The 23,941-nt window shown below is 40.9% G+C and overlaps 1 protein-coding gene across 4 annotated transcripts; it reads right to left on the bottom strand.

Annotated features, from left to right (window-relative positions):
* Nucleotides 1-3,873: 3,873 nt before the first annotated feature.
* gramd2aa (GRAM domain containing 2Aa) lies at nucleotides 3,874-23,236 on the bottom strand. 4 transcript variants are annotated; one of them, XM_062471408.1, is made up of 12 exons: nucleotides 22,990-23,236; nucleotides 17,993-18,108; nucleotides 13,908-13,960; nucleotides 12,171-12,243; nucleotides 11,423-11,526; nucleotides 10,284-10,382; nucleotides 9,056-9,127; nucleotides 8,866-8,928; nucleotides 7,567-7,744; nucleotides 6,335-6,428; nucleotides 5,698-5,802; nucleotides 3,874-5,428 (listed from the first exon to the last, which is right to left on the bottom strand). In XM_062471408.1, the coding sequence occupies exons 1-12, from the start codon at nucleotides 23,124-23,126 to the stop codon at nucleotides 5,425-5,427; spliced, it is 1,098 nt and encodes a 365-aa protein (XP_062327392.1). In that variant the 5' UTR covers nucleotides 23,127-23,236; the 3' UTR covers nucleotides 3,874-5,424. The 4 variants fall into 4 exon arrangements, with proteins under 4 accessions (XP_062327392.1, XP_062327389.1, XP_062327391.1 ...); XM_062471405.1 differs by having other exon boundaries at nucleotides 3,875-5,428; nucleotides 12,171-12,468; XM_062471407.1 differs by lacking the exon at nucleotides 22,990-23,236 and adding an exon at nucleotides 19,511-19,580 and having other exon boundaries at nucleotides 3,877-5,428; nucleotides 12,171-12,468.
* Between the last annotated feature and the right edge of the window lie 705 nt (nucleotides 23,237-23,941).

The raw sequence follows: 23,941 nt of genomic DNA, 5'->3' as shown, positions 1-23,941 counted from the left end.
TAGGTCAGTCTGTCTATATGATTATAAACACCTCATTTTATGTTATATCCCTGGAGTATGAAGACGCATATTAGTGAATCTTTCAACTAGCTAGTCTAGCAGGTAACAAGCACAGCTGTTGGATTTACCATTACATGTACATTTACATTTATTCATTTAGCAGACGTTTTTATCCAAAGCGACTTCCAAGAGAGAGCTTTACAAAGTGCATAGGTCACTGATCATAACAACGAGATAGCCACAAAACATTGCGAGTAGCCAAAACATGAAGCACACATTGTGAACAACCAAGATAAGTACCAAAGGGAAGAACCATAAGAGCATGTAGTTAAACAAGTTACAATTAAACAACATGAGCTGCTATAAGTGCAAGTGTACCTGTGGAAAAAAAGCAAGCAACAATAATAAAACAATATATCACAGCGAGTACAAAAATTTAAGTCAGTTACCACTAACCACAAGAGCAACTAGTCTCTAAGCAAGAGTCATTGTGATCCTTGAGGAAACTAACATCGGGTCAAGCAAACCATTCCTAAGTACCGTTGTACTCCCGGAACAAGTGCGTCTTGAGCCTTTTCTTGAAGGTGGAGAGACAGTCAGTGTCTCTGATGGAAGTGGGGAGTTGATTCCACCACTGGGGGGCCAGACAGGAGAAGAGCTTGTGTTGGGACCGGGCGGTCTTGAGCGGTGGGACCACCAGGCGGTTGTCTGAAGAAGACCGTAGGTGACGGGTGGGGGTGTAGGGCTGCAGGAGAGACTTGATGTAGACGGGTGCAGTCCCGTTCACTGCTCGGAAGGTCAATACCAGGGTCTTGAATCTGATACGGGCCATGATAGGTAGCCAGTGGAGAGAGATGAGGAGCGGGGTAACATGGGAGCGTCTGGGTAGATTGTAGACCAGGCGGGACGCTGCGTTCTGAATCCTCTGAAGAGGGCGGGTTGCACATGCTGGGAGACCAGCGAGCAGCGAGTTGCAATAGCCCAACTTGGAGAGGACAAGTGCTTGGACTAGCAGCTGGGTGGAGTGCTCAGACAGGTATCTCCTGATCTTCCGGATGTTGTAGAGGGTGAATCTACACGACCGGGAGACCGCAGCAATGTGGGCCGTGAGGGAGAGCTCGTCGTCCATGGTAACCCCAAGGTTCCTGGCAGAGGATGAAGGGGTCACCGTCGCAGATCCCAGGGTGATTGAGAGATCGTGGGAGATGGAGGGTTTAGCCGGGATGATAAGTTCTGTTTTGGCGAGGTTCAGCTGGAGGTGGTTATGTAGCTACTCACATAAAACCCAGGTGAATATGTAAATGTGCCATGTTTGGTGTTTGCGTTTGCAGAGAAAGTGAATGAAAAACCAAAGAATAAGTACATGTAAAGGCAAGTTCTAGCTGAGGACAGGGCAGTTCATCTGGCTGTGAAGAACTAGGCCCCCTTTACCTCAGCTCAAGAGGTCCAGACTTCCCAGCCAAAGAAGAATCTGGAGGTTGTGACTCAAGGTCAAGTTGGCATCTTTAACACTTGGCTTGGCTAGTTTCAGCAAAAAAACAATAAAGATGTATTTACCTAAAAATTGTGTAAGGTACTTGATTATTGGGAATGTGAGAAGGTCTACAGCCTATCCTACAAATGCAGTGTTGATCCTGTTTATTAGTAAAGACTGCATTGTCAAAACCATTGATTCATAATTTAATGTAAATGTCTGCATCAAATGATTTCCTCCCAAATTCCAACAAGTTGGAGAATATTTATTGGTGCTGTAGACCGACACTGTAACCATAATCTCTTAATGTTCATGTTCACACCGTCATGGGCAAGGGTCATCTTGGGAACATTCCAGAACTCACAAGATGTCCCCCAGGAGGAACAGGCTTGGCTGTATTTCTGTCCATCTGCTTCAATTTGACCTCTCTACCCTACACTGCCTCAACCACCACCACTCCATATATTCTAAGCATAAGTTAGCCAACCTTATGGTAAGTGGATGCCAAGACACAAAATTAACTAAAACTCAAAATAACAAATAATTACATTCTTTGAACATTAAATAAAAGGGAGAGACATAAAATGAAGCTGTCAAAATGAAATTGTATCGAGCCACTCTAGTTGAGGCTATCTAAAATGGGACTCAGATTAGAAGATGAGCATGATAATGCTCCTCTCAAAGTTGATGGCCACTTGGTCTCAAAGTAGCCAGTTTTAGCCTTGCCTGTCAACCTAGGGTGCTTGTCTTCTCCTAGACAATTATCTGGCAGCATTCCAACCATAGCTAAGAAGAGTGTTGCAGCATGACTACTGGAACCTCAGAACCAGGTGTCCCTCTCTGGCCTGGACCTTCCCTTGATTGGACAGTGGGAACCAATCTATTACCAGTCAATCACATTTGGTCTTAATAGTAGGCTACATAGTGGTTCTTTTCCTACATCCCAGTTGTTGCCCTGCCGAGCTACATCACTATAGCCTAAATGTATATATAAATCCTTATTCATTTCGGTGTTTCATTACAGGCCTATTGTCTGTTTTAATGTGTCCATTTCTGTTTGTTCCCTCCCATCCCGACCCACCCGTCATGCCATGAAAAGTCACGTTAGATGCGCTTGTGTTGTGTTCACACCTTGTCATGTACTTTATCCGCAGTAGCCTCATTTTGGGGTATGTTGATTAAGTAACCACTGTAGCATTATTTCCAAACATTCTTCATACATTTTGCTGCTGATTTTGCGAAAAAAAAGTCACTTAAGAACAACATTCATAATGGTTAGTGGTTCGTGACATTCTGGTTAGAAACTAATTTACACTGACCACTTATTGTGGCCTCGCCATAAAGGCTATGTATGCAAATGTTAAGGATTTTTTAGGCACAGTGCTGCAATTTACCACTTGAGGGAAACAGAATCAAGTCCTGATACTAAAATGTTGTTTTAGAACCTAGCAGCTCAGAAATATAACTACCTGAACTTGACGATGATGGAGAACGTGTCGCTTGTACCCCTCCGAGACTCTGGAGACTATCTCGCAGAAGCTGAGATAATGCTGCTCTTTGACATGTTGCAGCCATTATCTGTTGACAACACTTTCAATACTTTTGTATTTTAAAAGTTAAATCAACCAATTAATACATGCTGAAAAACACAGCTGTGTGTTATCAGTTTTTTTCTCAAATAGGGGTTTCTTGCCTTGATGAACAACATACAGCAGCTGTTTTCTCATTCTATGTCATTCAAATATGTGGCTCCATCTCGTGGAAAGAAGAAAGTGTCAGTAATGGAACTTGGTCTCATAAATAACATAAACGCTAAAAGTCAACAAAACATAATCAACTACACTCACACATCTAACAGTTTTATAATTGCATACAATGAATTCCCAATTGCATTCAGTATACAAACTATATATTCTTTCAATGGTGAATGCCCTTTGTTGCCCATTTGTTTGCCCTGTGTTTTCAACTTCTCAATGAGGTAAATACATAAACCATTGGATTAAATTGCTTTTTTATTAAAACTGCCACAGTCATGTCAAAGATTTCACAGATGTATATGTATGTTTTTAAGGAATGCAAGTGAAGATGGACTGATCTCAGACCAGTATCACACCAGGGCAATGTGTTGTTTAACCCTTGTGTTATCTTCGGGTCATTCTGACCCATCAGTCATTGTGACCCACCGTCGTATTGCGACAAATTTACCTCATACAAAAACAAAGTGAAGCATTTTCTTTTAACTGTCGGGCTGTCTCAGACCCCCCACATTGGAATGGTTAAAAGAAAATTATTTGTATTTGTTTTTGTATTGGGTAAAATTGGGTAAACACAACGATGGTTTGTTATGAACCTTTGGGTCATGTGACCCGAAGGCAGCACGAGGGTTAAATGGAAAAAAAAGTTGTCAGTGTGTCTAAAATTTTAAAGCACACCTACTTAGCACATAGACAAATTCCACTAAACATAGCTTCATTGTTTCTTTGACAATCTTGCTTTATTTTAATATTCAAAAGTTGGGCTCTTCATGGAAAAAATATATAGCATTATCAGAGTGGATTGCAAATTCTGTCACATAATATGGTGCTTTAACTTTAAAGTATAATGAAAACATGGTACTCAGGGGCGTAGCCACGTGGTGCCCAGGGGGGGCCACGGCCACCATTGGTCAGAGAATGGCCACCCTGCCGGCCCCCCCAACCTCACTTATTTTTGGAAAAAAAATGTTTAACCCTCCTGAACAGAAACGGTATAAAGCTGAAAAAAATGCATTAGTATTTTTTTTATAAAGTCGTCTTATATTGTCATTTGTCACTCATGCTACAAGCCCCATATTCCCATCAACAGCGCAAGACGCAAACCAACGTACCTGCATTCTGACAGCGCTTCAATGGAGACTAGCAGCTAACCACTGGATACCGTTAGAAAACTGCTGCTCTGAGTGATGCAGTGTGTGAGTTTTAAAATAGTAGTTTTTGACAATGAAGTGCCACCCCAAATAAAAGACTGGCCAGAGCTGGCACCCCCAGAAATAATGTCCTGGCTACGCCCCTGATGGTACTGTATGTAAATACACACTGTGGATGGTTTAAATGGCTTTCTGTTTAAGTTCAAGGAACTTAGGAGAGCATAGTTCATCTAGAATGAACTACTTTCATTAAAGTAAAATTATGTTTCTTACATGAAACGTGCCATTCATCTAACTCTCTTTGGTAAACACACACCTGTCACAGGAACAACACAGTTATGTTAGTTATGTATTCAGTCTAGACTGAATACATAAACATCATTGCCTGGCACACAATGTTTTTCATAGTGTGCCTTCAATTGGATTGATTGACAAATCTGCAAAAGTGCACAAATGCCCCAACACAAACAAACCCACCAGTATACTGTGAACTCCCTGATAATGCACCAAAATAACTATTTTGCCATGAGCAAAGTTGATAGTCAGTGAATAATGAATTTCTTACTGATTTACAGTATGTCTGGTTGAGCTGAAGGGGGGAAAAGTGCAGGGGAGTCAAAAATGAACAAGCTATCTTCTCGTTGCACGGTCAGTCCATCAACCAATTTGACCCTATCTTGGCCTCAACTCCTCTTCCTTGTCACTCTTTTGCCAGATTTCTTCAGAGTTCATTCATGATATCCTTGAATGTCATTTGCTTTCTTTTATGGTCTCTGTAAACTGTCAATGAGGCCCGCACAACAGTAAACATGACTGTAAGACTATCACATTATACAGTATTTAAACCATAACTAAATAAGGAGTCTGTTTGCATAGTTTGGAAGCAATGCCAGAGTGGAATGTGTCTTGAAGTTGATCATGGAGTCTTCATAGTTAATTGTAGGAATCTATACAGATGTCCAGTCTAAACTGATGGGCAACAACATTTCCTGGGTCGATAAAGGTTAAACATTTTTGCAGAGTGGATCACAGAGTTGAGCAGTGGTTACCTGGAAGAGGGGGCCACAAATGTAGGGTTAAAACTAGGCTTTCCATATAAAATAAAACAATCAAGTCATTTATTATTAAACCATACACAAACGTTTGAATACCTTTCTACTAGCAGAGTCAATACATTTCTTTGATTTAATTCAGTACATAAGGTCAATATCTTTCCTCTCCTGGATGCCCTTTGCAGCTGTTGAAACCCTGGGCTAGTTCATGTCAGCCCACTGCCAGGTTTAGGGAGTGAGAGCAGCGTGCAGCTGTGGACTCTCACCTTTCCCGAAGGGGCAACGTAGGATTACTAAGGAAGGAGAGCTGCTGCTCTAGACTGCACACACGGAAGGCCAGATAACATGAGGACAGGATAAGCAGAATGATACTAAGAAAAGGAAAAAGACCAAAATATTGATATTAAATTGAAATCATCCAGTATTTTTTTAATGCTACATTCTGTATATATATGTTGTGTATACGTAAACAAACGAGTTGAATGGAAATGTAAAGTATGCGACCCAACACTAGGTGGCGCCCTTTTACTAGTTTGCTTATTCGGATATGCATGACCTAGTGTCATTAACATAAAGTGCAAATCTACAAAAATAAAACTACACTAGAGTAAGAACGTTTTTAGCTATCAATTTTAACATTAATATTTAATTGTAAAAACACAACAAAAAAAAACATTATTTTTGAAATGCTTTCAGCCAGGAAATCCCATATGTCCATCATTCATTACACAACTTATCCAGCCTAGAGATATACACTTGAATTACGTCATATAAACAGTTAAATCACTATATTCCTGAAATTCTTGATGTGAGGCAGCTGGTCCTGAGATGTGCTGGTGGCCTGTGTGTGTTTGTGTGTGTTTGTGTGTGTGTGTGTGTGTGTGTGTGTGTGTGTGTACTCACAGCAGGATGAAGAACTTGAGCAGCTGATACTCCATCTGGCCAAGCTCTGGTACAGGCTCTGATAGAAAACTCTTCTCTGTCTGCAAACCCCGCTCTACAGCACATAGTTGATGAGTTAGTGTTTGTGTGTGTGAGGGCAGATTACACATGTTTTATGCATTCATCCATAACAATAAAATACCAATATGACACAAAAATCTTAATGTAAACCATGGGTTCATGTCCCAAGCATGAACTTTTATTGAAACGTAAAAGCAGTCTATATCACACTGTATTTGTGCAGAAAGTTTTGGACGGTGTACAAATACAGTGTTTCTTTACACTGCTCCCACAACCAGACAGTTACATCATCAGAAATGCATCTTAAACAATTAAAAAACGTGGCGTAATGAATGAGCATCGATCTAGGGGAAGGGTTAAACATGTCAAAACCGATCTTTTTAGTATCATGAGCAATGTTACAGACCAAAATATCAACAATATTCCATCTTGAAGAGAAAAAAAAGAATTATTCAACAGGCCCTTTGGATTGAGAATATCAGGCATGTTCCAGGAAGTCTCAAGTATAGCTTGGAGTAAGGCATGCTATTTTAATACAAGTCTCTGCAAGTCTCTTTTTGGAGCTTAGCATGTTGTTGCATAAGAGAGGGATATCCATACAGAGAAGGAAGAGAGCAAAAACTGCAAAGGGAAGGAAGAGAGGGAAGAGAAGAAAGAGAAGGAAGAGAGTGTAGATAAGGAGGAAAAGGAAGGAGAGAAAAGAAAAGGAGGAAAGGGAAGAGAGGGACACACTTAGGCACATCATTATACACAAGTATACACACACCCGCAGATGAACAAGCACATGCTCACACACACACACACAGAAAAAGGACCATGCTACAAACATGTGCCCCCCCCTGTCTATATCCAGAAAAGCCAACTCCTGCAACCAATATCATAATGGACGTCTGCCAAAGATCACCTTGTGTCAAATCTTTGATAATCCAGGTCTATGATGTAATACGTTGTGTTGTGTTTATGAGCGATGCCCTGTATAGTATGAGAGATGTTTTTTTGTTTTGGAAGAAAATCCATCTGTTGACATCAATGCATGACCAGCCCAAATGTCCGACTCAAGATACAGTACATATGAATCTCAAATAGCAGAGAACCTCTTCTCTTAGGGATGAAAGAACAACACTGCCTCCCTCATCCTCCAACAATATTGCAACAATGAGACACTTCCTCACCTTCCAAGGGCTGATCGGTCTGGAAGGGCGTGTCCACAGCGCTCAAGCTGCTAGTGGAGTTGCCCAGGAGGTCGGGCAGGGACGAGGACACCGACACCACGGACGGTTTCCTCCTCCATTTTAGTACCGGGGGGTACTCATCTGACACAGGGAACTCATCTGGGGCCGGGAACTCATCCTGCAGTAAGGGACAAGGTGGAGAACAGATAAGTAGACTGGCATTATCAACGTTTTTTTTGCTTTTTCACCTATGTAAAAATCTCTTGGGTGATGTAGACGCATTCAACCGTGACGATGAAGGATCAGATCATCCCCACCCCAAAATGTGTGAATAAGGACAAGAAAAAAGGGTGTTTCATAGCAACCCATCCTGTTACACACAACACTGTACTGTACATTGGTCATGTTGTGAGCAGTTGAAAATAACATAAGTTCTTCATTAACAGGTCATGAAACCAAAAAAGTTGTCTAACTTACAACACAAAGAATCCTCAATTCAAAAATCAACCACCAAGTATAGGATTATAAATCGGATCATAATTATTGATACTTCTTAGAAGGCGAGACTTTGGATATTGCCTCCCCAGTTTGTAATTTAATCAAAAGGAGATTGATTGCATGATCAATTATCTCCATTTCCTCTTCCTTAGCAGTAGACCATTGATAAGATCAGCTGTATTTGTTGGTCATAGCTAATAATATTATTGTATATGGCCATTAGAGACCTGTCTGAGCCTTTGTTAACGTGTTTAATCAATAATTTCACTGATTGATATGAGCTCAAACTACCTTGCTTTTCAAGCTATTAAAATAGGACAATGTTTTGACTAAATCAAAATAAATGAAAAACAGTACCGTCCCTTTTTCTTCCTTTTACTACGTGCTTCCATCCTTTAACTAGCGCTGACAATATAGTATCGTACATTTATCTTGTAGCCCTTTAGAATATATCACAAGCCTGCATTCATACAATACAGTTTACCAGTCACGATACAACTGGCTACAGATAAAAATGCTATGAGACCACATCACAAATAAACATAACCCATCCGAATCTCCACAGACCTCTTCCAGAGGCTAAAATGTGTTTGACAGTGTTGGAACAGTAGCCAATATTGCAAAAGTTGCAATAAACATCAACGAGGCAATAAAATTCTGCTGGTTTCGACAAACCAATTTCCTCTCAGCGAAAGTATTTCTAATCTAATTAAATCAAATCTAGTAGCCTGGTGTTCTGGGCAGACATTTTTCATTTTGTTATCAATTCTATTCTTTTTTTGATTATCTATCCAGTCTTACCAGAGATAGGGAGTTAGGTTCCTCCATGTACTGTTTTAAACTCAGACTCTTCTTGCCATTGACCTGTGGAGGGAATTACAAGAAATGTCAAGAGGCTTGCATGCATCAGTGTTTACATGTTATTTGGAATATTACTTGAATGTAACATGTAGTTTTGAAGGATTAAGGAATTGTCTGTGTGTTTCAAGACCTGAAGGTGTGTGCAAATTCTTCGGAGGACATCATACACACTATCTCTGGACAGTAGAGACACAAACACGTACTGTGGGGAAATAAAATGAAACATTTGACCTACTTTATTCACACATTTGGACAAACATGTTCACAATGTTCTCAGCTAGGTACCTACAGTATGTGGGACATATGGAACACAGACTCAGTTTAGTTATGTCTATATATGGTCATACACATACCCTGAAAAATGATAATCCTATTACTGGGGAAAAAAAGATAATTATTTTCAAGAAATAAGCTATTACTGTGTTCACTGAGGCTAAACCAACAAACCATAACCTAACGTTTAAGGATTAAAGTATAAACACAGTTCAACTCAAAAGACTAAGAAAAACCTAGGGCCATACATTCTTATATTTTATTCCACCTATTTTATTCAACTCTTTTAGCATTACTCTTTAAAAAATAACTGTGAATGGCAGATGCCAAGCCTTATAAAACACGTTACACTTCCAGACAGGTGAGAGTGATAAAAGGTAATAAAATGCAAATTAAGATACTGAGCATAAGGTGTCCATTTACTGGAAGAACATATCTCAGGTGACCTTGAAGTGTTTCCTGTCCCAGGTGCAGGAACTTAACCTACTTACTTTATTGCACCTCTGTGGCATAGAACATCTTTCCACTACGCAAAGCTATATGTAAAACTAAAATATGATGTCATAGAAATAATGTATAGAACATTTTGAAAGCTTCATGGCCTAAATTCCCAAAGCTATGCAATCACTTTCGGAATATCATTGAAAACAACTGTAGGCTGAGCTTTAGACAGTGACATAAACATACACCAACACATAAGAAACATAGCCTTTTGTTTGTGCTTTGTGTCAAACCGTCAGTTCATATTTTATGAGTGAGCCTACAGTTCATATACTGATCCATACTGTACTCTGTTTCTAATCAATACAAACACACAAGCACAAAAGCATGTAGACACACACCTCCACAAACTGGAAAGTGGAAGACCAAACACGACCAAAATAGACCATGACCTTGACACCCTTTCGCTACTGCTGAATTGTGCTTCGATTCTCATCAGCCTAGCTTAGCACGTTAGCATAGCACACTGTTGTATTTTACTTCTGTCTGTAGCGGATACAAATACATCAAGCTAGAGTACTCCAACGAGCGTCAGTTATGTTTCCATTCACAGTGACCATGGCTAACCATGTTGCTAAGCTCACCTTCTGACTCGTGTCTGTGGTTATGGCTAGGCCGTTAGGAACCAGGCCAGCTGTTTTGTGCTTCTTGACCAGCCTCACAGAGACCACAGGGATGGCAACCTTGAGGAGGACAAAAGGGAAGGAGGCAAAAGGAGCAACAATATCACATTACCATGCTGTGAGTGAAGAAACACAAAGGTGAGATGATGCAGCAAAAAGATAAGTAAGGCTAATAGGTACAATAAAGAGATATAATTTAAAGGGAAGGTTATGGAGAGAGGTTGTTTTAGCACCTGACCACATCACTATTGTACTTAAACTTTAAATAAGCCTATGGCATTGGAGAGGAAATGAAACAGATGCAACAAAAAAAAGGCTAGATTAAGACTATTACACTACTGAAAGGAAAGACATAAATAGTTGCAGTATCTGAGAGAAAAACATTATAAAAGGAAAAGAAAGACAAATTTGTGGTTTCAGTTAATATACAAGGAATGCCCTCAAACTTAGCAGCTTATTGTGCCTGGGAGTCAGGGGATGTTAGCATTCCAACACTCAGAGAGTGAAAGGAACAAGCAATTAATCAAAGGAGAGAACATGTAATCCAGAAGTACACTGCAGTTATTATAGACAGTACACATAGTACATGCATACACACACACAGCCAGACACACACGCAATCCTTACTTGTGTGTCTGCCAATGCTGTAATTGTGTACTGTGTGTATGTGTGTGGGTGAGGGACGATCCATGGATTTTAGTTTGTTTAACAGCCACCATAGGTCCTAAAATTATTTATTTTATTACTAAACAGCCTCATGAGGCCAGGTACGAAAGTTAGTGTGGATAAACTACTGTATTTCCTGGCAGGCCTTGGATTTCAAGACACACACCTATCTGTCAGGGACGAACGGAGAATGGATGGTATGTCTGTCTGCCTGCCTGCCTGTCTGCTCTTGAGTCTGTCAGTATGTTTATCTGGTTCCTCTTCCTGTCTATGGTCCTGTTTGTCGAGCACCCTTTCTTCAATCCTTACTTCCTTACAGAAAGAGATCGATCCAAAGTGACTGGATTGGTAACAGCTGTATCGGGTACAACATGCTTTTAACTTAACCCACTCTGTTTTATTAGAGAAGGCTAATCAATCTGGTCATGTCTCACCTTAATGTCTTTGCCAAAAAGGTTGGCATAGAAGCACAGCCAGTTTCTTGAGATGTAGAGTCTGCCCTGCAGGAGGATATCTCTTAGCAGGGCACATGAGTACACTGAGGGAGAGAAGACATATTACACATATTAACATCTTGACAAACTCATTTGATTTGACTCCACACCAGAAACTGTCTTTGGTTAAAATCTATGTAGCAAGGCTAGACATTTAGGGTTTGAATATATCTGCTAACAGGGACAAACACTACCATCCTAACCACAAAGTAAATGAAGCAAAACAAGAACTGTGCTTCCTGTGCAAAATGACATAGAGATGTGCAGATGTGGTTAACCTGAGACCTTTTCAGTTGTACTTTACCACAAAAAGTGTCTTAAGTTCCAACTTCTTTAATTAAAGGAGGATAGAGTCGATACTTTATCATTGGATAGTAACAAATAACAAATATTGTCTGCTGCATTTTACATGGCATGCATTGTCATGTAACTGATCTGTGCACATTTCTGCACATATGTTGTAAGCCTAAAACCAGTTTAGAAAGACACAACAATGTAAAATCCTTTACAGGTAAAGGACAATATAACAAATAAGCCTAGAAAGTTAAAGCATAGGATACATAAATGGTACAGAGATTAGCCTGTTATGCTGAAAAGAAACAGAACAAGCTCAAAAATATTTTGCCTTAAGTCATTTAAGCAGCTAGATAACTAATAGTCTGGATGTTTAGGGTGCTGACAACAGTACCTTTCATGAGGATCTCCTCCTTGGGCACGCACTGGAAGAGTTTGTGGTACTGGGAGTTGTACTTGCTGACAGTCTGCGCAGAGGGACAGGGCAGAGTCATGAGGAGCTCCTTGGCTTGGCTCCGTGCCTGAACACCACCACCACCAACACCACCACCAACACCGCCCGCCGTCGCTGCCGCCACGACCCTCTCCCTCAGAGGACGAGTGCTCTGCACCAGACTCAGCATGTTGGCACCATACACACACACACACTCACGCACATCGATGGCGTGGAGCACCCCGCTGCAAGACACACACTGTCCCAGACGGCAGTCAGTCACTGACGTTCTGTGACAGAGAGGTGTGCTACTGACTACCAGCTAACCTACACATGCACGCACACATACACCTCAACAAGTAGACCACATACACATGCATGCACACACATGCACTGTACATGTCAGTTTAGCTTCACTGAGGTCTTCCTTTCACGCAGTTGATTCCTCTTTTACCGGCAGACTAAAACACTGACTCACATGCACACACTTTCTCCTCCTTACATACAAACACATCCCCTAATCCCCTCTCACTGCTGCACGGAAAAACCCACACACTCCCTCCCTCTCCCTCTCTCACACACCCTGTCCTTCTGAGCCAGAAAGCCAGAGCTTTTTCCTCTCTCTCTCCCCTCCCTCCTTCTTTCTCTCTGTCTGCTCAAATGACTCTGCAGGGTGACTCCCCTCCCCTACTCCTCACCATGTGTCACCCCACACCATGATACTATTTCCTACTTGTCTTCAAAAACAGCCTTGCGTCTACATCAAGTCCTCGCTCCTGCTCTCATTAGTCGTCCTTAAAAACAAGGAATACGTGGTTGAGAAAACCTGATTCCCTCTCTCTCTCTCTCTCTCTCTCTCTCTCTCTCTCTCTCTCTCTCTCTCTATCTCTCTCTCTCTCTCTCTCTCTCTCTCTCACTTTCGCGATTACTGCATCTCTCTCTCCACCACAAAACCACAGCCGCCTCGCTCTGTTACTGTGAAGGACCCTGCTCCAGTGAATCTCCACCGACTCCTTTCTCTCAGTATCTGGTAAACTGCGTACAGATCTCCTTCTGCCCTGTCTATTATGGGCAATAATGTTCATAGCCGGGGGCCTTTTAATCTGCATGGACTGAAATGGCTCAGAAGAGCAGTGACATAGTTAATGGTTAACCTTCTAGTCTGTTGTGTAACTGGTGAAGGCTTAGTAGGTGCACTACAATCAAATCACAGGGTATTACATATTTAATGGCCTGACCCTACTATTAATGTTAGATCCGAGCAGAGTGACGAGTGCTTGGAAGGATGAAACCTTGGCTCTATCGTAGTGTGAAGGACATCGAAGGAGTTGCTTGATCATTCACCATGTTGATTCTTAGATCTTCCCTTGAGATTCCTACCTGACCTAGCACCTAAACCTGGGCTTCATGTGTCACAATTCCTCATGGTTCTAAAGTAAAGGGGAGGCATTACAGAACAGTGCTCATTTTAGTCTGTACAGGTTTTCCAAATGATAGGTCATGGGCAAAACATTGAGTCATGAATTCAACAATCCATTGCAAAAAATTATAAAAATAATCTGAAAAAGAAAATTACTTAAAATAATTAACCTTTAAACAAATGTGCATATCTTTACAATATCAATGCCACTATAAAGAGAATGGAGATAGCTGATGAAGATGAAGCTTTGAAAGTAATGCTACAAGCACTTCACTTACCGAACCTCTGTAACATTTTTTTAAATCTTCATATGATAGGTCGTCAATCAACTGTATCCTGAAATACAAAGAAAAAGGACATATGAAGTTTATTTGAGTGATTCAATTAGCTTTTGTCAAAACCCCTTGCAGTAGCTAAGGCCAAAGTGTGTCACCACAGTCTAATTATATGGTCATTTTTTTTCAACATCTACATTTTTCATGCATTGGGACACTGTTAAAGTACAATGTATCCCCAAAGAATATCTGTATACTTTTTTTAGGATGGGTGAGTGAAAACAGATCGAGTCGCTTATCTATATCAGAGCGTTTTACCTTGGAATACTATCAAACAGCAGTGTGTGTGTGTGTGTGTTTATGTCTGTGTGTCTATGTGTATCTATTGTTTATAGCAGTACAATGTTGGTAAAGTTCAAGGTTGGGTCAAGGCTGCCAGACAGATACAAAACATCAATGTACAGAACTGAATGCACACCCACACACAAAACAAACTTTACATGGCAAAGACAGATACAGATGTACAAAAAGATAACACAAGCCTAACTGCGGCTGTATCGTGTTCTTTTAAAAAAAGATTAAAGAAAAAAAGAAATAGGCTAGACACAGACTGCTGAGGGTGCATTTTAAAAGAGCTTGATCTAACTAGCCAAGGAAACTGATTTGTTGAGCAAGTTGAGGCAGTTAAATACGTTTGTATTCAACTTTTCCACCACTGAGTACAAGTGAGGACAAGCAGTAGTCTCTAAAGAAGGTTATGACTTACACCGTAGTGCAAATAAAGTTTATTCGACCACTAAGACAGTGCACACAAAAAAAACACACACCAATGGCATACATAATCACTCACAAGGGATAGCCTCAGCATTATGGGGTAAGTCACACCACAGCTCTCATGACTACTTCTAACGTAGGCAAACTCACTCCATCAACCCAGAGGGCCTGGAAAGCTTACAAACCTTTGTAAAGTTGTGACTTTAACAACAGCGCTCTGTTATTATGAACTGGCTCCAGAATTTACAGTGCTAAGAGCCATATGACGCATCACAATTCAACAATATCACACATTTACCCCACTTCAGGGATGGGTATTATTCAGTGAAAGAGCATTTGACTGCAGAGGTCATTAATAAAAGTGTCTGTAAATAAATATTATAGATTGTTAAATAGTTGTTATTATTATGTTCTGATTCTCGTAGAATGTGTAGTCCGTTTCCCACAGTATGTACTTACATATACTAACCCTAACCCTGCTCTACTCATCTCCTCTCTAGCATCCCTATATCTCTCAATCATATCTAAATAACCTCAAGGCAAATTCACAATAATGTAACAGTGGCACCTTTGTGCCAAGTCATTCTATAACTTGTTATCATAGAGTGGTGCTAACTATCGGTGAATAATTTCAAGGTCGGCCTATTAACCATGATTCAGACTCCGCTAGTAAAACATGATTGTTCCTTGGCATATCCTGTCTCATGACTCTTCTCTTCCTTGCATCCACTCAGGAGTATTGCTAAGACTCCTCTGGCTCAGCTGGGTAGTATCAAGGTCAAGCATCTGTTATGAGAGTGTGTGTTTGAGTGTGAAGGGAAAGAATATTAGGAGAAAAGGGGGATGGAAGGGAGGGTTGAGTAATACTCTGGTAGGTAGACAGGGATTGGAGAGATAAGGATAGAGGGAATTACAGACAGGAAAGAAATGCTTGACATATTTTAAGGCAGAGAGTAAGGGAGTGACAGACTGAAAGAGAAACAGGAAAGTATAGAATCCTACTCCACAGAGGGTCAAATCCTACACACAATTTAAGACCCTATTACTAAGCACAGTGGACCGAGATGTGGGCGTGAGCTAGGAGGTTGCTTGAGGAACGGGCTACAAAGGAAGAGAGGACAGAGTCACTGTGACTTCCTGCTGTGTGCGTGTGGGAACTCCAAACCTCTTGTTTTCTTTTGAGCAGTGCAGCTGGGTGGAAGGGACAGGGTCGAGACAGAGGGCCGGAACCATGGGACCCCTGACCCTGCTGTGACGGTGGTGTGACCACACTGAAGCCCATCAGAGCATCAAGGGCTTGAAGTTGTTGAGTTTTTGATCTCCCAGAGCGGTTCAGTTTATCTAGCGCCCTCTCTATTGTGGCAAGGTTGTATTGTTATTGTTAAATACATACCGGTACAAGCAATAGGCACTGACAGATAGCTCTATTGCACACACTAACACCCATGTAGGCTTGCAAGCAATTCCACACTTATGATCATCTATTTTCCATCAGTAAATTCAGAATTTCCCCTCAGACAACAGTCACTGCGTGTATAAAAATTACAATGTCATTGGTGGATGTTGATATGTGAGTATGATCCTGTTGGAAGACGGTTATAAATATAACTCTCCCGGGTAAAAAGAAAAATCTTATATAATCTATATCGGTTCAAGCACACGTTGTAGAGATTTAAAGTCAAATGGGGTTTACTTGAATAAAGCCATGGTCCAAGATCAGACAACTGGCTCCCCCCGCTTAGCCTCACTTGCTAATGTCTTATTACTAATTGAGGCATGGAAAACAAACTGGACCTGGAGAGTCATGAACGGGTGCCCTTTACCTTCATGTGAGATGGGGGAAGTGTTACTGAGCCTGCAGTGTGGTGTGTGAATGTGGGTGTATGTCAATGAGCATGTGAGAATGAGAAAGATAGAGATAAAGAGAGAAAGAGAGCGAGAGTTTGTGTGTGTGTGTGTCTCTATGCTTGTGTCTGTGTGTGTCTCTACCCCTACAGTAGGTGTCCTTGGCGGTGGCCCTGAATAGTGTAGCTAATTACAAGCCAGAGGAATCTTAAATTAGAAAGTGAATACCTCCCAACGGCTGCCAGCGGAGAGACCCATACAGTCAATAATGCAAACGAAGAAAGAAAAAAAAGCACTGAAGGAAGAAATTAAAGGTATAAAAGGCAACCTCATTCTCTGTTTAGTTAGGAGGAACGTGGTAGGAGATAGGACGCAAAAAAATAATTTTGCTGATATTACAATTATATTACTGATCACTGAATATCTAGAGGTAAATCCTAAATGGCAAAAAACACTTTCAACTGTATATCATGTATGTTTACAAAACATGTATGTTGGTCGATTGGATATCACCCCCATATTTTGGGGATTAAATTTCACTCTAGCTTTACAGAGGTTCAAATCTTGGAGATTTATATCCACACTATTAAGGTATTCATATTCAAAGGTACATATTAATGCTCACACATCTTAATGGCAATGGTTTTAAGGACTATCTTGTAAGGATTTAAGAAAACTCTGCTATCACGCTGTGCTTGGCATACTAAATAAACATACTTTTAAAAAGTGTTTGTTTATACACAGTAGATATACATTCCACTTTCATGACTTGTACATGCCAATGGCACACTATTGACACAGGGACAACATCGCTGGAAACACCCTCCCTTAGAGTGGTGAGGTGAATGTGCATTGCATCATGATGCAGCACCATATCCAATCCTGGGACAGATTCCCTGGGATTATAATGTTACTGCCTTGAATCCGTATTATGTAAGGCCCTCTCTCTTTCTGACACACATGTACACACACACACACAGATAACACAAGGCCCATCACATGGAGTCAAGTTAAAAAAAGAGCCCCAAGACACGTAAACAAACAAACAGTATGCCAGAAATGTCCTTACATTGTCTAGCTTGGCTATCAGTAGAGAAGCAGATGCTATGTGGTTTAGGGATATGTGTTCCTCTGTACTTATTGTTGGGTAATTCTGTTCTATGGATGCATCTGTGGGGAATGGACCATTGTTAACATCACATATAGGATAATGAAGAACAAAAAATACCCCATCTTTAAACCAAACCCAAAGGGCTTCACCCCATGACCAAGCACAGAATGTACAGGGTGTGTTTTTTTTATCACAGTGATAAACAAAGTAAGAGGGCTACATGTGTAGAACGTCTGGGGTTTGAGCTTGTGGTCCAGAGTGGACCACAGGTTTGGTGGAGTGTGTATATGATTTCACTATGCTGTGGTGTTGTCTTGTCCTCCTCAGGTGGAATGCAAAATGTAGCGTGTGTTCACAGCTTGCCTGAACTGCGGTGGTCCATGAGAGTCCTCCTCCTTGGAAGGTTCCAGGTCCTGTGGTGACAAGAGGCCTGTCTCTTCATTATGCTCCTGGTGTTCAGTCATGGTCTTGGGCCTGAACACACAAACAAGTCAAAGAATCAACAACACAGACTTATACAAACTCCAGTCTCTCTTTTATTTTCCACGTTTTTTTTAAAATAAAGGTCATACAGCTGCTTGTACTGTTAACCCTCAAACACACACACACACACACACACACACACACACACAGCACTTCCTGCTGGGACAGGGTCAGCAGATATCCCCCACTCTGTATAGTTACAGGTGTGACCGAAAATCTCTTAATTGGTCTTCCCAAGAGGAACCACTGACTCGTCACCACTCTCTGCCTTAATTCGAGGTTCCTTTTATTAGCTCTAACTTGTTAGAACTTGCTCACCTTGGCCAATATCTATTTGTCTCAGATACAAGGCTCTTTCTGTTACTAGAAGTCAAAGGTTAGCATATTTTACATTGGATTTCCCCAAAGTATCATAATAGCTAAGACAGACAGTCGGTTTAGTTGTTTTCATAACTAGTAGTTTGTGTTACCATTGGGGGAATGTTCATTGATCCAAGTTTCTCAAGTTCTGCCTGGAGAGATTCTCTATATCACTGCACCATTGAACTGCATTTCTTTAGTGGAATTGTTTCAGTTACTGCCTGAATGTTGTTTTTAGAATAGGAGGAGAAAGGCTATTTTAATCAAAGTGATTAAAAATGTTCTAAAATGACACCCTTTAGACCCCACTGACCAAAAAAGCTCTTCCCTGAAAAATCTCAATTTGGTGAAGACGCCTGGCCCCCTGCTGTGAGCCTAGGTAAATCCTTCAGAAGTGCATTACACTTATTGTAAATGTCCCACAATGAAGGCCCCATTGAAAACAAAAAAAATAGTTGCAGTGTAGGACAGGACAAGGATATGATATCAAAATGTGCTTTTAGTCCTGGCAGCATACCTGTTTTTGAGGCACCAATGATATAATCCATTCTCAAGAGAGAGGTTGAAACACCACTAATTGGTTAATGTTTATTTGCAGACTCAGTTTATGTGAATATGCCCTGAAAGGCATACTGAAAGTATCAGGGACAATTATCAACATCGACTATACCCGAAAGCAGACTTGAACTTGAGCCATAGACCAAAATTATTTCGTTTTCACTTGCACAACATGATTTTACAAGGTAATTGAAAAGTCTCACCTCAAGTATGTCACAGTTTTTAAACATGTATCTTAGATAATATCTTAGACCCAGCTCTTACTGGAATGGAATGTGTAACAGAATGTATGTAACATCCTTGCTTGATACCCGTTGACCATTACATACAAGTATGTCTTTCCATAGCATGTTTGGTCCACACATTTTCCATCACAATGAAAAGAAAGGAGTAGTGGTATCTGTAGAAGTTTTTATAAATTAACCTTTGTTATAAATAATAGTAATACAAACTCTCTCTCTCTCCTTTCTCTGACCTGTCCTTCCACAGGCAGACTGTCCTCCATACAAATGAATGTTAATCGTCATTCTTTGTCCCCTTCATTCCCCTCTTCCTCCTTCTCGTCCTTCTTAGACATTTACTGGGACGTCACAAGACAGCCTGCAATCCAATTAGCCCTAATCTTGTTAAGCCACTTTGGGCAGCCACTGGGACTTCTGTTAAAGGTGCATAGCACCATATTTCCTTCTACCTCCTCTTCACTCTTTAAAAAGTATTTTTGTGTACAGAGTAAAAGAGAAAGAAAATGAAATGGCACAGTATCAGTCAACCTGATAGAGTGCTCCTCCTGGACAGATGAATAGATTGCTTACCGTCCTTGACCAAGGAATTGTTTTGCCACAGTCTGTACAGCCTCACATAAACACGTAGATTACAACTACATGACACATATACATATAACCTTTCCCTATGCAAGTTACAAGGGTGTTTTATTTAATGATGCTATGGCAGAGGGAACAAAACTGCATGTCCAGGCCAGAGATCTGTATCTGCAACTTGATGGAAGCAGTGTGAATAAGACAAGATGTTGGGCCAAACATAGTCGTATTCTTTGTCTCTTCTTTTTTCTCCCTCAAATCCACAAGCTCAGAGTTTTAGGGTTGTGGACAACTTGAGAATGGATATGTCTCTGTCTCTCTCTGTCTCTCTCTCCTCTCTCTCACACTCACACACACCTGGACAGCTCTTGACATATGGTCCCTTGATCACAGGTGCACGATGTTGGAGTCAGTTTACTAACTAAGAAGAAAGACTCAAAAAGGTTCAGACAGGAAGTAGAGAGCTTCATTTAGGATCATCACTATCCTTTCTCTGCAATACTACTCCACATCCCTTTATAAGAGTCAACAAATCCTGGGGAACTGAAGATTTCAGAAGTGTTACAAGGTCCACATTTAGGTAACCATAATCAATAGCGGGGAAATGGGAGGTAAACATTTTTATTGAATACTAAAGTTCAATCACAAGGTCATAAAATACAAGATTAGTGCAGCTTCAAAATGACATCTTACATTATATGCTCAACTGAGCTATGGAATGTAATCTATGTGAACTTCACCCTTTCTGCACACACTATGAGCTACATACATTTTTGGTGTTTCTAGTTTCTCAGTGTCCAAAAACTGAATGTAAGGTACCCTAATAAATGACTGAAAAAAGCTGTCACTTGAGTTTCCTTTCACCTGCCGTGTGGTGATTATCATCCTCGAGGGACAGTTCCCTTCTTGGACCTCTGCTCACCTTGGCAGAGAAAACTAATGGGCTGAAGCTGTGAACACCTGCGGGTTTGTTCTTTGTCATGGAAAGACACAATATGGTGGTGCTTTCAATAGGTTGCCTAGCAGCTCCTTCTAGAAAAAAGTCTGTCTCAGTGTGACAATAATACCTGTTTAGCTGAGAAAGGGTGAGAATTAGGCAGGTGTCTATTAAAATTGAAAACAAACATGCACCTTTCAAACAGAGAGGTTTAAACATTGTTTTGCAATATATTTGGGATTTAGATTATTCCAATACAAATTCTGCATATGTATGTTTTGTCTGGGCCTTTTCTAATACTGTCCATTGATTCATTTCAGACATCAGCTGTATCCACTTGGGACTCCTGGTAGCTAATGTATTTGCTGTCTACACAGTTCTCCATGCTGACAAACTTCTGAAGTCAAAAAAACTACTGCTGCTACTATTTGATCATTCAAAATGGTAAAACCATTGATCCAACCAAGTGCTGTTTATCTACTGTCAATGCTAAAAATGACAGATAGACTACATGAGGAGCGAATCCAGCATCTGGTATAGGATAGGTATGTAAACTGGTAGCTTTCAATGTCGTAATAGGTCAAAAGTATGAAAGAAACAACAGCACAGCGAACTCATTAAATCTGTCTAGTCCTCCGCCAACATCGCCTACCTGTGAAATTACGCGTTTATGACGACAAGATAGCCATCATCCTTCATGATGCACAGACTTTCGAGGAAACGGAAGTACATAATCACAGAAATATGAATATCCACGAGGAATAGGCAGAACATTACAATATGTCACTCACAATTCTAAAGATTCTTCGCGCCTTGAGCTCCACAACCAGAAGCTGAGCTCGAGTCAATTTGTTGCGCCCACACAAATCAAGGTGGGTTGAGCTACAACCTACATGGCGTGGTATCCGTGTAGTTGCGGTCAGAGGATTAAATACTAATAGTATACAGTACAGGTAGGCTACTTATGCTATTTTCGTCCACTGTGACTTGGTGCTGAATCACCGCAAATAAACTAGTCTTCTCACGTGGCACCTCTTCACCCAGACTGTACGGTCCATACATACGGATTATCGTAGTGGTGATAATGGCTTGTTATCAACAGGTCTGATATAGGCAGTGTAGCGTAACCCACTAAACACAGGCAATAATAGACAGACAAGCTAAGCTATAATAACTATATTCAAAACATAGCAAAATACACAAATGTAACCAAATATATAAACTTTAGATATAGTTCTCAAGCATCCTATTTGTTTGTATCAAATCAGAGGCATTAAACACTTCGTTCTGTCATAGAAAAGCCCCACTATAGAGGAATTCCATTATTTGTACACTGGCAGCCACTTAATCCCTTTATTATGATGTACTACAGTAGACAGGTTTCATAAGATTGCTATGTGTACCCCCTTTTCTGTAAAAACAAAAGAATACAGTAAGAGTAGGCATATAGATTTTTCAAGAGGGAAACGATTCTGACATTATTGGTCTACTATGATATGAAATTGAAGTCTTAAAGTTTGCAATCATTTGCCACACAGTTTACAGTAGCTGCAGGTTGTCAATTAAAATGACCACAAATTGAATTGAGTTGAAATGAAGGGAAAAGCCTAGGAGTTTCCTTTTGAAAAACACTGGTCAAAGTTGTAAAGTGTTTGTAATGTCTATGAGAGATATTACCATCAGAGAAAATTGTTTTTGGTGAGGAACTTGCCCTTTGGTTATTGTTCTGTGGAGGTCAGAGACGGGTTTCATATTTCTGTCAATAACACACGCTCATGCTCAAAGCGTGAGGCTGTTAATCATGGAACAAAGCAAGGTTAAATTAAGTCAACTTAAAAACAAATGACTCATGCTAAGATATCCCAACAAGCTATGTAGGAAGACTGTCTTGAGGCAAGGTCAATAATGTATTATTAAATGGAATTGCAGCCCAATTTTTAAAAGTTTGCATGCACTCACACACACTATTGCATACATCTAATAGAGGGAATAGTGCTATGGGATACAAAAGTCAAGGGCAGGTTGTCTAACACCTTCTGAGTGGGGGCTCCACTACTCTTCAGGTTCATATACAGCAACCTCTGGACAATCTTAGGACTTAAGGGATTTTTACATACCGATAGTGAAATTAATTTGGGAGTATGTTTACTGCTTTGTTGTGGCAGACAAAGTTTGGATTGACAGTTGGAGGTGACTGACCTGGCTCTGCTGGCTGCTATCCACTGGCTACAGGTACCATGTGGGTGGTGCTGGTTTAAGTGCTGGCGTGGGTCCTGGCCCGTGGCCTCATCCACAGTCAGGGCCTCAGGGCTGGCTGCATAGATAGTGCATCCCATGAACCCCCCCCTGGAGTCTGCCCTCGGCACACCTTTGATGTCCCGGAGAGAGCCTCCCTCTGCAGTGTCCGTCCCGGCGACGCCCTGTCAAATACAGTGTCGGCACAGAGCTATCCTCTGGATAAGCCATTGCCTCAGCACATTTCTATTCACTCTCCTCCCCCGTCGCCTCTTTCTCCTCTAGCCAACCCCTGTCGCCATCCCCCACCCCCCTTGTCCTCCCTCCAAAGAGCATAGGGGATAATCAGATTTCACATTTACACTCGGCAAAATCATCCCTTGCATAATCTCTCTGCCACTGCATCACCATGTTGCTCTCGGACACAGAACACCGCCCTGTGTGGGAGCTTTAGTTTCCAATAGAGGCACTTTGGAAAGAGAACAAGAGGTCATTTGTGCATAGTGTGAAAATTGCAACTTGCAAGTGAAAATAATTGTGTTGCATAGACATTCTGGTTCAGCATCAGGTAAGTCTCACTGTTTTTTTTTTAGACTGATACCGTCTGTTCAAAAACAGTGTATTCAATCTGACTGGATTTTCATGGCCATGAATTCTAAGGCTTCTCTTCAAAATATGCAATTGACCTTATGCTCAAAAGTAACTCCTTGCAAGCACTGTCCTTTAAAGTGCATCATGATTAATACTATCGCAGTTAAAGGAGCAAGTCATTGGCTCAGCTTATGAAGTCACATTTAAGGCCAAAAGATGACTGGTTTGTATGACCTGACCGTTTCTCAGGATCACATATACACACATTAAGACTGCCCCCCAGTGGTTATTTTACCTAAATGCAGTGAACGCGAATGACACTTTG

This window comes from Osmerus eperlanus, chromosome 10 (assembly GCF_963692335.1).
Source record: "Osmerus eperlanus chromosome 10, fOsmEpe2.1, whole genome shotgun sequence".
In the NCBI taxonomy this organism is placed as follows: Eukaryota; Metazoa; Chordata; class Actinopteri; order Osmeriformes; family Osmeridae; genus Osmerus; species Osmerus eperlanus.
This window is presented reverse-complemented; position numbering and strand designations above follow the sequence as displayed.